The sequence below is a fragment of the Eulemur rufifrons genome, chromosome 9 (assembly GCF_041146395.1).
Source record: "Eulemur rufifrons isolate Redbay chromosome 9, OSU_ERuf_1, whole genome shotgun sequence".
Lineage (NCBI taxonomy): Eukaryota > Metazoa > Chordata > Mammalia > Primates > Lemuridae > Eulemur > Eulemur rufifrons.
In genome coordinates, this window is record NC_090991.1 from 45,035,653 (window position 1) to 45,048,385 (window position 12,733).

The 12,733-nt window shown below is 45.7% G+C and overlaps 1 protein-coding gene across 3 annotated transcripts in view; it reads right to left on the reverse strand.

Annotated features, from left to right (window-relative positions):
• Window positions 1-12,733, reverse strand: part of PRKCA (protein kinase C alpha) — a 379,706-nt gene that overhangs the window by 107,510 nt on the left and 259,463 nt on the right. For all 3 annotated transcript variants that reach the window (XM_069482791.1, XM_069482789.1, XM_069482790.1), the window contains exons 4-5: window positions 10,840-10,951; window positions 7,022-7,150 (exon numbers count right to left, since the gene is read on the reverse strand). In XM_069482791.1, coding sequence (XP_069338892.1) covers window positions 7,022-7,150; window positions 10,840-10,951 — 241 coding nt within the window. The remainder of the gene's footprint in view (window positions 1-7,021; window positions 7,151-10,839; window positions 10,952-12,733) is intronic.

The following is a 12,733-nucleotide window of genomic DNA, read 5'->3' on the forward strand; positions in this document are numbered from 1 at the left end:
TAGGTAAATGCATTACGAGGACGGGGCCCTCGTGAAAGAATCAGTGCCCTCATAAGGACAAAGGGAGTGTGCTTGCCCTCTGCCTTGTGAAGACACAATGAGGAGACCAGATGACAGCCACCTGCACACCAGGAAGAGGACCCTCACTAGACACCAGACTCCTCGTTAATTACATACGAAAAAGGATACCTTTGCAGAGAGGAATCTACTGAGAATACCTGAGCCAGGTGATCAAATGCAGTATCACCAATATGGACAGTCTGGCTGGACGTGAGGACAGCAGCTTCTCGCCCGCACCCTCTCCATCCCAACCCTAAGGACCAGACACATCAGCTGCGCCATTCTCTGCGCTCCTGATCTGGATCCAAATCCCACAGCCAAGATTTTATTTAGCAGAAATTACTTCCAACTAATACCTTTTCCTTCAAATTAGCAGCTTGGTCCCACTCCTCCTTGCTGGCAGCCCCAAACTGGTTATTATATTCCACAGCCTGCCTGCCATGGCAAAAAGCATCTGTACAAAGCTTTTAGGCAAAGATTGGGCTGCCTGCTGTGCCTCTCTTTCCCAGCCTGGACAGAGAAAGCCCACGGTCACTGTGCACCTCAGGTGATGAGGTCTGGGGTTCAGGTGAGGAGACTGATGCTGTGCCCTTGTTGAAAATGTAGCCACCTGGATCTCAAAAATCCTTTTTTAAAAATAAGTAATGAACTAGGAGTCTATACTGCATGGCTCCTAAGCATTGTGCAATCTGTAAACTGTGATGACTGTAGCCCTAATCCTTTGAAAATAGAAAGAAACAAATTTCCCTCCAGCCCTCCCCACCCCTCACTCGAAATTCCCCAAATCCTGGAAAGTGTTGAGTTTCCCAAACACGCGCCGTATCTTTGCCTGCCTGGAATGCCCTCTCCTTCCCTGTCCTTCCTTGTCCCTCTGGCTCCACTGCCACATTCCATGTGGGGCTGTCCACCTGCAGCTTCCTCAGGGTAGTTGAGACACCCTTTTCCCAAGCTCCCCTCCTACGGCACTTCAAGAGACCTAGTGCACTGCCCTGTAATTGTTTTGTCTTAATTGTCCCCAAAGACCAGACATCACATGACAAGGTCCGCGTCTTAATCATCTCTTGGCATCCCTGGTGCCTGGCAGAGAGCCAGAGACGTGCTTGATAAATGTATAATGAATGGGTGAATGAAAAAATGAATGATTATTATAGGAGGCTGAGTTCCATTACCTCCATTCTGTTGCAAAGACGCCATGATAAGGTGGAAGAACACACAGAGGGAATGTTACCATTTTCATCACAATAGCATGATGGCGAGTCTCACTACCTGGGGTGCTGAGACGGACACTGAATCCCACAGGCCCCTGGACGGTAGACAGAGGCGGGGACTCCATGCTGCAAGGAGCCTCAGACCTTGGAGAAAGTCCCCCTCCCCTAGGGAAACTTGTTGTAGAGCTTCAATCTCTGAGCCAAATTAACACCCCAAAGTACTTGAGAAAATTAGGCCCTTCTTCAGAATAATCTATCTGTGAAAGAGATGTGTTCCTGAAACAGCTGTAAAGCACACATATTTTTCCCATTTACTCACAAGATTAAATTGAAAATTGGTTCCCATGGGGGATTTTTTTTTTTTTACCACTCCTCTAAACCAAACAAAGAAAGCACACAAGAATGTAGAAAACCTATTAAAATCTCCTATCAGAAGAAAAAAAAAAAATGACACCATTCTGATAACATCAGCACCACTGCCCAAAGGCAAAAAATAAAAATACACCACTGGAGGCCTTTCCCATAAATACCCACCAGTCTAGGAAGAAAACTCATCTCCGACTTCAAAAGGGTGATTTCCATCCCAAAGCAGCGCTCCCGTTGGGAGTTTCTAAGTTACTTTGGGAATCATTTTCAACCTGAGCGACTCTACACACAGGTAAAACAGAGATTGGGCTAATCTAGCAATTAACACAGCTGCTCAGAGTTTAAGTGCATTTTCCAAGAAATCATCTGCACTTGGACCATAAACTCTGCTCGTTATGGCTTATTGTTTATATTTGCGTTCTCATTAAAGCCGGGCTAATTCCCACTTCCTCCCCTGGATCGGAGCCCCCTTCCTTCTGCCTCTCAAGTATCTACACAGCCCTTCCGTCAGCTTCCCTCCTTCCCTGCCCCTGTTCCCGGTCCCCACCCTAAGCACCTCCCAATGGTGTTGAAAAAAATCAGAAATGTTTTACCCCAGAATGTATTTCTTTGACATATTTTGAGATGGCTGCCATGAGCGTCCCAGACAGAAGTAACTCTGCAAAGCTGTCCTTTGTGGGGGGAGATCTGCATCTGCAGAGAATGCAGCCAGCTCTACCTTTTCCTGATCTAGAAAAGGTTAACGGAGAGTCTGACACCTTTAGAGGTCGGAGAAGAAACACCGACCATCTACGCATTCACTCTGAGGGCTGCTACCGGTCAGGTTTACATTACTGACAAGACCCCCTTTGCTAGCTAGTCACGCCTCTTCCTCTCTCCCTCCCCAAAGCTGCTTTTCTGCTTGCCAGCCCCTGTTCTTTAAAATCCTCTGTTAAAATAAATCTGTGCAGCTTTTCGCTTAGTAATCTGCTTTATTGTGAGTCGATTTGGGGGATGTTTCCCCTTCTCCCCAACAGGGTACCGCGCGGTCCCCACACATCTTGGCACTTGATTATACGTATTTGGACTTGGATTGTCCTTTACCCCTTCACATGTTACTCTTTGCTCCCTGGTTTTAAGTCCCATGTTTGGACTTTCTGTAACTTCAAAGAACCTCGTGGAGCGCTGACTGTGGCTTCAGCAAATATTTATGGGTTTACTGTTTGCTCAAGAGGAGACTCTTTAATTAATAAAAGAGACGTGGGACATTCCCAGCCTGGGCATTGCCAGCAAGGGTGTGGGAGCCAGCGCTGGGCTGGAGCTCTGTTACTTTCTGTCCTGTAACCTGGAGCGAGCCTTCCCTTCTCTCAGCTCCTTCGCTCATCTCGAAAATGAGGACCATTAAAGTACCTACTTCCTGGGATTGTTTGGGGCGTCAATGGAACAAACAAATAATAAAGAGCTCTGTGCAAAGAAAGGCCCAGTGCTATGAACAGTAAGCACATAGTAAGCACTCAATGAATGGCAGCTCTTGTTATAAAAAACAATCTCGTGCCTGAACTGTCTGTTTGGGAGGAGGTGCAGGAAGGTAATGGGAGGTCGGGATGATGCCACTTGTCACTGGCAGGTCCTGCTCCAAAGAGGCTTTTCTTAGTATTACTTGCACTCCTTTTACGCTGGAATTAGATAAATCTGATGTCTTCTCTTTGGCTCTCCAAAACAATTCCTAGTGACTAACACAGGTAACCTGTGTTTCACAAATCTCTAACAGGTACTCTTTAAAAACGTGATTACTTTGATATTGCAACTATGTTTATGCAAGGATGTTAACATAGGAGTCTCTAGGTGAAGCGTGTATGGGAACTTTGTACTCTTGTGACTTTTCTGAAAATCTTAAATTACTTTAAAAGTTTTAAAGATATGATTACTAATTAGTTATTTCCTTGCGTTTGACTTTCTGTACTTCAGCTTGGATTCCCTTCACACACACGATGGTCTTTTAAAAACAGCCTCCAATTCTTACTGATACTGTCATTAAAATATCTTCTATTTCCACCATTTAAATATTCAACCATCAAATTGGCCATCTGTGTGACTTTGGGTGAGTTAGTTCACTTCTTTGTGCCTCATTTTCTTCATAAAAAAGTAAACGTGCTCACAGATTTAAATAAGCGGTGTAAAGTACTGAGAAAGAGGCCCGTTTGTGCCAAGCAGTCAGTACCTGGTAGCTGCTGCTGCTGCTGTTATCTGCTATGGTCTGAACGTTGGTGTCACTTCACAATTCGAAAGTTGAAACGTAATCCCTGACGTGACAGTATTAGGAGGTGGGGACTTTGGGAAATGATTAAGTGACGAGGGCTCTGCCCTCACGAATAGGATTAGTGCCCCAATAAGAGAGACTGCAGAAAGCATCTTTGCTCCTTCTATTGAACCGCCCTTCAGTAACGGGGCACAAGGCGAGAACTATGGTAAAGGCCTAGATATATAAAAATAATAATTAGTTGCTGTCCCCCCGTTTGCTACTCTATAATCGCCACTCCAGAGCCACGCAGCTGGGGTCCATAAAGATTCCTAACTTTCTCTGTAGATAACATGACCTTTTTGAAACCTAAAGGTAGTTTTTAAGGTATCTTTCCAGGCCCCGCATTCCAGTGGACTGACTGGCCCACCCAGACCAGCGGCCCAGACCAAGAAATCAACTCAACTGGAATTGTGACCCTAGGGACTGGACCAACACAAGAAGGCGAATTCTACATCCCTATAATTTTGCCCCCATTAACAAACCTAATTGCCTCATCCCTTGCCTGCCAAACTATCCTTAAAAACCTCATCTCCCAAGTTCTGAGGGAGGCGGATTTGAGAAATTTCTCCCGTCTCCCCACTTAGCGCTATTCGGAATACAGACTCTTTCTCGGCCGTAAAACCTGCTGACTCAGCATGTTGGCTGCTCCGTGGGCAGCGGGCAAATGAACCTGGTTGGGCGGCAGCACCGCCGTGTGAGGACACAGTCAAGGAGACGTCCATGAGGCAGACAGCAGCCTTCACTGGACACCGAATCTGCTGGTGCTGTGATCCTGATCCTCCCAGCCTCCGGAACTATGAGAAATAGACTCCTATTTCTCACAAATTACCCAGTCTAAGGTAATTTTGTTATGGCAGCCTGAATGGAATAAGACACTTTTGTTATTAAACCATCGCTGAATTCACATTCCTAGAGTAGAGCCTTATCTCTACAAAAATATTAAAACTACTTCTCAAGAGACTTGACCGAGATGGTTACTGTAAGTTATACCGGTTGGTTTCCACGTGTGCAAAGTCCATGCCCAACTCCCTCAAGACGATCCTACAACTGTGAGTCAAGTTCAAGTCCTGACAACAGTGGAACCATTAGCACAATGTGAGCTCTGGCTGATGGGACCTGGGCTCCCCCTGCTGCCTGTGTACCTTGTGCCACCCGGCCAGGGCATCGGTGCCCCTCTGTGCAGCCTTATACCTCAAGGCTGGAGGGGCTAAAGAAGAGACTGGAAGACTCAGGCAGCACCGTATGGTTGCTGCTTTTATCACGGAGGAAGGCGAGGGGCAAGTCCAGCATGCACAGCGTGGGTTTTGCTGTATACTGGGACACAACAAACGCAAGCTAAACATTTAATAACGCTGTCCAGGCATCCTTGCCTTATGGTGAGCCATCAGGTGCCACATGTCAACCTCATAATCAAACTGTGACTATTCACCTGTGATGTCTAGTCTACTTCCACAGTGGCAGCTTTGGAAATAAAGAAAACGCATAGAAACGTTTAGCCGAAGGCATTCCTCTTCACGCTTCTCAATCCCTTGCCACCTATCGCGACTATGTTTTATGGTAATTTTCTCCTAAACTAATGCTCCCCACTCCCAGTAAGTGATTGTGACAATGCAGGAGCCTTCGTGGACAAGAGAGAGAAGCAAGAGTAAGGCTGTCACGTTGCAAACGTTGTCATGGCCACACTCGTGACCCTGAGTAGCCCCACTCCCTTCAGGCAGAGAGCATCGGTGCCCGGTCAGAGTGGCCCTGGCTGTCAGCAGAGACAGGGGCACCGTGGGCTCCATCTACAGCCCCAGCACTGTTAAAGGGACACGTAGGAGCCACAGCCCCACATGCAAGGGAGCAGCCAGCAGGATCCTGAGAAAATAAAGAAACTTCTCTAAAACACAAAAAAATCCAAAGGGATTCTGGTCTATGACGTGGATTTCATTCCCAATTCCATCTGGACCATCAGCTATAGTTGGCTTGTTTCCTAAGTTACCCAGAGACAAACTGCGTCGTCCTCCCCCAGCAACACCTCAGAATCCTTTGTTTGGATTTCCCTCAATTCTTACCTGAGAGGACGGCCCTGGGTAGAACATTGGCTTATTTTTCAAAGGAAAAAAAAAAAAGTGAGGATGTTTGGAAAAGCAAGTGTCTCTCAATCTCTCCCTTCCCCTTTTTTCTTAAACAGACCCTTCTAGCCTTTCTTCTATCTTCTGTTATCCACAAACAAATAGCATTATAGTCCCTCTTTCCATGTTTATGAAAGCTTCCGATTCCTAAGCGCACATGGATGAGAACGAATGCCCCTGTCGAGAGTGTGGTACATGGTTGGTCCACGAGGGGGCCCCACGAGCGAGGAGACAGGGCTGAGTCTGAGCGTAAACTGTAAATCAATGTGAAGCGGGTCACGGCACAGAGAGGCCAAGTCATCCTGAGGACACAGGATGGGGCCTGGGACAGGACAACTCCAGGATTACCTGACTGTGCCGTGGCCGGCTGTTTGCAGCGGTGTGACAATTACCAGCACAGGCTCTGGAGTCAAATGCCTTGGCTCCAACCCTGGCTCCTAATAACTGTGACACTGCAAGTTACTAATCTCTCTGTGCCTCGGTTTCCATTTTCTGGAAAATTAGGTGAATAATCCTAACTATTTTCCAGAATACTTGTGAGGACTAAACAATCAATCTGTGTGAAGTTCTCGGCACCACAGCTAACACAGAGGAAACACAGGCACATGATGGCAGTTGCTATGGCAGATTTATCAGGCCATCAAAGCCCGATGCCACTGAACACCTGGATCATCCATCCATCGCCTCCTCTCGGCCCAGTTCCGCTCTCTCCAACAGCATTGATTAATTGGCTTCCCTGTGCCCCCATCACCGGGAGGAAAATACACTGGCCATGCTGTCAAAATAGCCCAATCCACAGGGCGGCTGTGACTTTGTATGACATTGAGTATTTGGAAATTCAGGTGTACACACCAGTCTCCTGAGGGATCCTTGAATGCAATCCGCAGGGCTCAGAGGCCGTGATGGTTCCACCTCCAGCCCAGCCCCCGCTTCAGCTGGACCTTCGTCCCCACGCCCGTGCACACTACTGCTCCCGGACAAGCATGCCTTACCCGTGACATGAAGCTTTTCATCGGCGACCTCGGCCTTCAGGTAAATCCGCCCCCTCTTCTCCGTGTGATCCATCCCACAGAGGCTGGGGACGTTGATTACGCACTGCTTGTGGACGTTCATGTCGCAGGCTGCGAACGAAGGAAGCAAAGGGCGAGATGAGCATATGGACTCCAGCCGTCACTCCCTCGGTGTTTTGGTGAGCGAGCAGAAGTGAAAACGAGTTACCCCCTAACTCAATACTTTGTTATAATGTTTTTGGTGACATAAAGAACTGCTAGCAGATGTCCCTGCAGCACAGGCTTGATGTGAGTGACAATATCCTTAAAATACCCACACCATACTGGTTCAGTCTTAACCGAAGCAAACCACCCCGGCTTGGCCTGCAGGGACTGTTTCAAATATTAAAACAGCATACAATATTCACCCAGGTAACTGTGTACAAAGCTCGGACTAATTAATATTTTATACACAGAGGGGAATAATATGCACATTTTAAAAACAAAGGATACTTTCTGCCAAAGAATTCCTTATGCCTTTCTGAGCTCACCACTGAGAAAGAGTAAAAAAATCTGTGGGTTGAGTATGGGAAATTCATAAAATTTCCCTTTCCTCAGCTAACCCTGTATTTTCAAGAAGGTTTCAGTACGTTGCCTTTGTTTTGTTTTTCCTTCCCAAAGAACTTGTGTTTGATATTTTAAACCTGTCTTCAAATATTTAAATAATATTCCAAGTAAAACAAATACACGCCCGGCATGATAAGCCATTCCTTACGGCTGACATCACGTGGGCGAGACGGGGGAGGATAAAAAAAAGAGAAGTCTTGTTGCAATGAACCAAGGAAACCCTGAAAAGAATCCTGTGCACTGAATATAAACAGAAGACTCTGTGTGTGCCTTCCAGGTCCGTCGTCCTGGTACCTTTACGCTTCCAGGAGGGATGGCCACTGGCATCCTCGTAAATCCTGGCTGGGAGGCCAGTGAGGTTATTCTGCAGCCTTTGATGTGGAGCCTTCCTACCCATTTCATCGTGAATGTTTAATTTTAACATGGCAAAGTAAATTGCAAAAAGGATCATGAATAATGTATATTTGCTGTGATTAAACATGGAAAGCAGGATAATGGACGCAGTAAGGAAAAGGCAACGAGCTGATTCACAGATGTGGATTCTGTTGGGCTTCTATTTCCAAAGCTAATTGTTCAAAATCCTATACCTTCATTTAGCCAATAGGAAGGCTCTTGGAAAAGTTGTGTTATGCATGTAACTTATGTTAACTAAGTCATATCTTTATGTGTCTGGACAGATTTTGCAATTTAAAGGAAAGAAATGCCAGAGCCTCTGGAAACTTTATGGGCAATGGGGGTGGGGGGTGGGAGGTGGAAGTTAACTGGGTTGTGTTCTTGTCTCAGCTCCACTGTTAACTGGCTTTTATATCTTGGGAAGCTCATCTGCTCTCTTCTGATTCCATTTCCTACCCTACAGACTAGGAGGTTGGCCTACACAAGTTGTTGCTAACACCTCTCACCCCTACTGCCAAGCAGAATTATCTACTGCATCAATCCCCAACCTTTTTGGCACCAGGGACTGGTTTCATGGAAGACAATTTTTCCATGGATGGGGTGGGGGGATGATTTCAGGATGATTCAAGTGCATTACATTTATTGTGTGGTCAAACCTCTCTGCTAATGATAATCTGTATTTGCAGCCACTTCCCGGTGCTAGTATCACCACCTCAGCTCCACCTCAGATCATCAGGCAATAGATTTTCATAAGGAATGTGCAACCTAGATCCTTCATATGTACAGTTTACAGGAGGGTTCGTGCTCCTATAACAATCTAATGCCGCTGCTGATCTGACAGGTAGAGCTTATGCGGTGATGCGAGCGATGGGGAGTGGCTATAAATACAGATGAAGCTTCATTTGCTCACCTCCTGCTGTGTGGCCTGGTTCCTAACAGGCCACTGACTAGTACCAGTCTGCAGGCAGGAGCGTGGGGACCACAGATCTATAGGACTAACGTGTAAAGGGCCAGGAAGAGGCTGCTTCTCCACGCAAGTTAAGGTAGGGGCTGGGGTCCTGGTGCCCATTTGCTAGTTCTCCTCTTCCTTCCAGGAAGGAACAGGATGACAGCCCCAGAAACCCTAGGGCTCCAAGGAAGAGTTTAAAACAAAACAAAACAAAACAAAACAGTACTGGTTCAGGTCAGTTGTTTTCAAAAGTTTTTAGTAGTGGAAGCTGTTTTTCAAACAAAATCTAAAGCAGAATCCCAATATATAAACCAGATGTGTTATTTTATTAGCATAAACTCAGTTAATAAATTCAAATTTATACCATGTATTTATTATAAAGACATTCAAGGATCACCAGTAAAGCCCTTTGATCCAAACAAAACTCTGAAACCAGCTGTTAGGGATGTTAGTTGTTGTCTCAGACCAGCCTCCACATCTCATTTATCTCTGGATTTTGTTAAAGTTGTTCGGCATCCCAAAATCCTGATTCATACAGAAGCGTATATGCAAACAGGTACGGTGTTCACCGGCATGCTTCACAATCCCAGCGGACTCGTCTGTTAAGTGGATGTGGCAAGAGAAACTTGATTCCAAGTTCTGCCCAACGAGTGAAGCTGGCAGTGTAACCTTTCCAGTGTTCTAACTCTGTCAATGTTGAACATGTAACACATTCGACTGTTCATTTTTCTTCCAACTTTTCAAATAATTAAAAGTGTATTTGCAAATGCACTTGGAATTAGTTCTTGCAGAACCCCTGAAAACCACATCTTTGGCATCCTAGGGTTTCCTGAAGCACAGACGGCCACTGGCCTGGATGATAACAAAGGTTTTGTTAAGTTGTTAAACTGTACAACTGTATAAGGTGAAGAATCCCTCTGTTCTGAGAAACTGTGCACCTCCTCAATAAGGTTCAAATACATTGATTTTTGTATACTGTGTTTGCTCCACGTAGAATACAAACACAAAGCTTGTGGCCATTATAGTTGTCATTCGTGAATGACAATATGCGTACGTTTCCAAATGCCTCCCTGTCTATTATAGTTTTTATAATAGGCTCGGTAATTACTTTTCCATGTCCTAAAACCATACACTTTTATTTAAACAAACAGCCTGGGGAATCTGATAATTTAAGAATTATCGAAGCAAAGAGTTTCCGTAGATGTTTTTCTTTCCCTTCTTCCTGGTGTTTGGTAGAGACACACACAGAACGAAGTGGGCTGATGTCTTCCCTGTCAGTGTTCTTCAATAGATTTTCCCTCGAACTGGACTGATATAAATTTGGTCTGTCCATAAACATGCAGGGTGAATGAACTAAGATTCTATTTATATTCACTTTGGTTTTAGTTTTAAGAAGAGCCTACTGGATTTTTCCACAGTCCACCCACTAATTAGAGGCAAGGAAGATAATGACTACGGCTGCTTAGCTTATTCTGAAGCCTAAGCAAATGTGGAATCTGGAGGTGGGAGTCTTCTCTGGGGTGTGACCAGCCTGCAGTTCACAGTGATCGAAGATTTCTACCACTCAAAAAAAAAAAAAAAAAAAAAAAAAAAAAATTATGTGACAGCGCTCACCAACTTCATTTATAAACTGAGGCTTTTTTTGGTTGTTCGTAATCAGTCAATTAAGTAGTTAAATAAACCAGGACTTCAACAGTGGAAGATTATACATTTTTCCAGTCTGGTATACGTCTGTACTCATTCTCTGTATTGATGAGTTGGTGTTGCAAAGTTACTAAACCTTCAGCGCTCAGTAAACCCGGGGGATGAGGTGCGGAGCCTCACTGTGAACAGGAAAAGAAAACTTACTTACTGTCACATTTCATCCCTTGATGGATCAGTCCGTACAGCAGTGACCCACAGTGGTCGCAGAAGGTGGGGCTCCCATAGGTGTGGATTTTGAACTTGTGCTTGCTCCTGGGGTCCTGGGAAGAGAAGACGCACAATTCCAGTCAAGAAAAGGCCACGTTTCTGAACGAAGCCAAGCTCAGGCCCTGCCACCACCATCGCCATCGCTATGTCAGGGCTCAGTGACAGCAGACTGTTCCCTGGAGTCGCACAACAGGTGGAAGTGACTCTGGAGCCACTGGCTGGTCCAGATTCCAGCTCTCCCAGAAGCATGGCCTTAGACAAGCTATTTATCCTTTCTCCCTCATCTGTAAACTGAGACATTAACAGCACCTGTCTTATGTGGCTGTTATGAGGACAAAATGAGTGAATCCTTATAAAATGCTTAGGAGAATGCCTTAGGCAGGTAGGTGCCACACAGAAAGAGCAGGTAACCTTTGCTTCTGGGGCCTCTGTTTTCTAACATGTACAAGGAGGCAGCTAACTAACAGATCTGTACTTTCTATCGGAACTGTAAAACAATTTCATACTCAACATGTACATATGAGGACCCATCCTTATTAAAACTCTTCCTCCCAAATCAGTCTCTGTGGCCTGAGCAGCTGTCAACACAGAGTTGCCATCAACAAAATTAGGCAAGACCACAGAAGAGCAGGGTTTGGGGAAGGGCAGGAGGTCCAGAGCTCGGTGTTAAGCTTGAGCTATCCTTTAGTGGTCCAGTGCAAATGCAGAGAGACGCAAGGAAGGATATTCTTGGCTTCTGACTTTCTAAGGGCCCAGGTGCTGGTGGTTGAAAGGAATTCCAAAGGTGATTTTGACTTTATAATTCACCTTTTGATTGACTTTGGAACCTAAAATCTAAGCCATATATATGTCAACGAGTTATGGTGATTACTTTCTAAAGACATAGATTTGAAAATTCTAAAATATTTCAATCACGCAGAGGAGTATAAAGAATAGTAAGCCAAACACGTACATTTGCACCACCCAAATTAGATAGAAAAATGAGCATTTCTCCCCATTTTTCACTGCACAATGATCTTCATTTTACAGAGATGTTAATGACCTTCCCAAAGTCACATGGTCGATGAGTGTCAGACCTGGGATTTGACCCATGTAGGATTCTCATCCCAGGAGTACGGTCCCAGCACAGCATCACGCACCTGGAGCTGGAAATGCAAATTATTTAGCCCTTTCCCAGACCAAGTGAATCAGAAACCCGAGGGCGGGAGCTCCCAGCCTGTGTTTTAACACGCCCTGCAGGTCATTCCACGGCTGGCAGCTGCTTTAGAACAAGAGAGTTTCCTGTCATGCAACAGGTGTTTAGAAAGCACCTCTAGGTGCCAGGTGAATCCATGTGTAGATGATTAGCAATATTCTTGAGGCAGGTCACCAGTTTACCACCTAAGTGTCTCTCTCAGGGTATGAAAAACCAACATCTTCCTTAAGAGCTTGTTTTTCATAGAAAGGAGCTGTGACCATCGTCTGAAGTTAGACATCCAACTATCAGAGAAGTCCACCAATTTCCCCAGTGTCCCAGGACACTCGGCAGACTATTGAGGGAGCAGGCTGGTGTTGGCACCAATCACAAGTACCCACATGGACAGGAAAGGTTGTGTCCTACAACGTGGAGGGCAAAGAACACGCTAGGGGAAAGAAAGCAGCCCGTTCTCCCTGCAGAAACGAGGCATCCACAACTGGCACTAAATAAAGAATGGCAGCTCACACAGAGCCCTCTGGAGGATGCGTGTGCCAGGCGGCCCCGGGGAGGCTGTCATGCCAGTTGGTTGTCACATAGATCTCTATTGACGTGGCACACGGGCAACTTGCTTCACTTTTCAGGAAAACCTAAGTCTTAC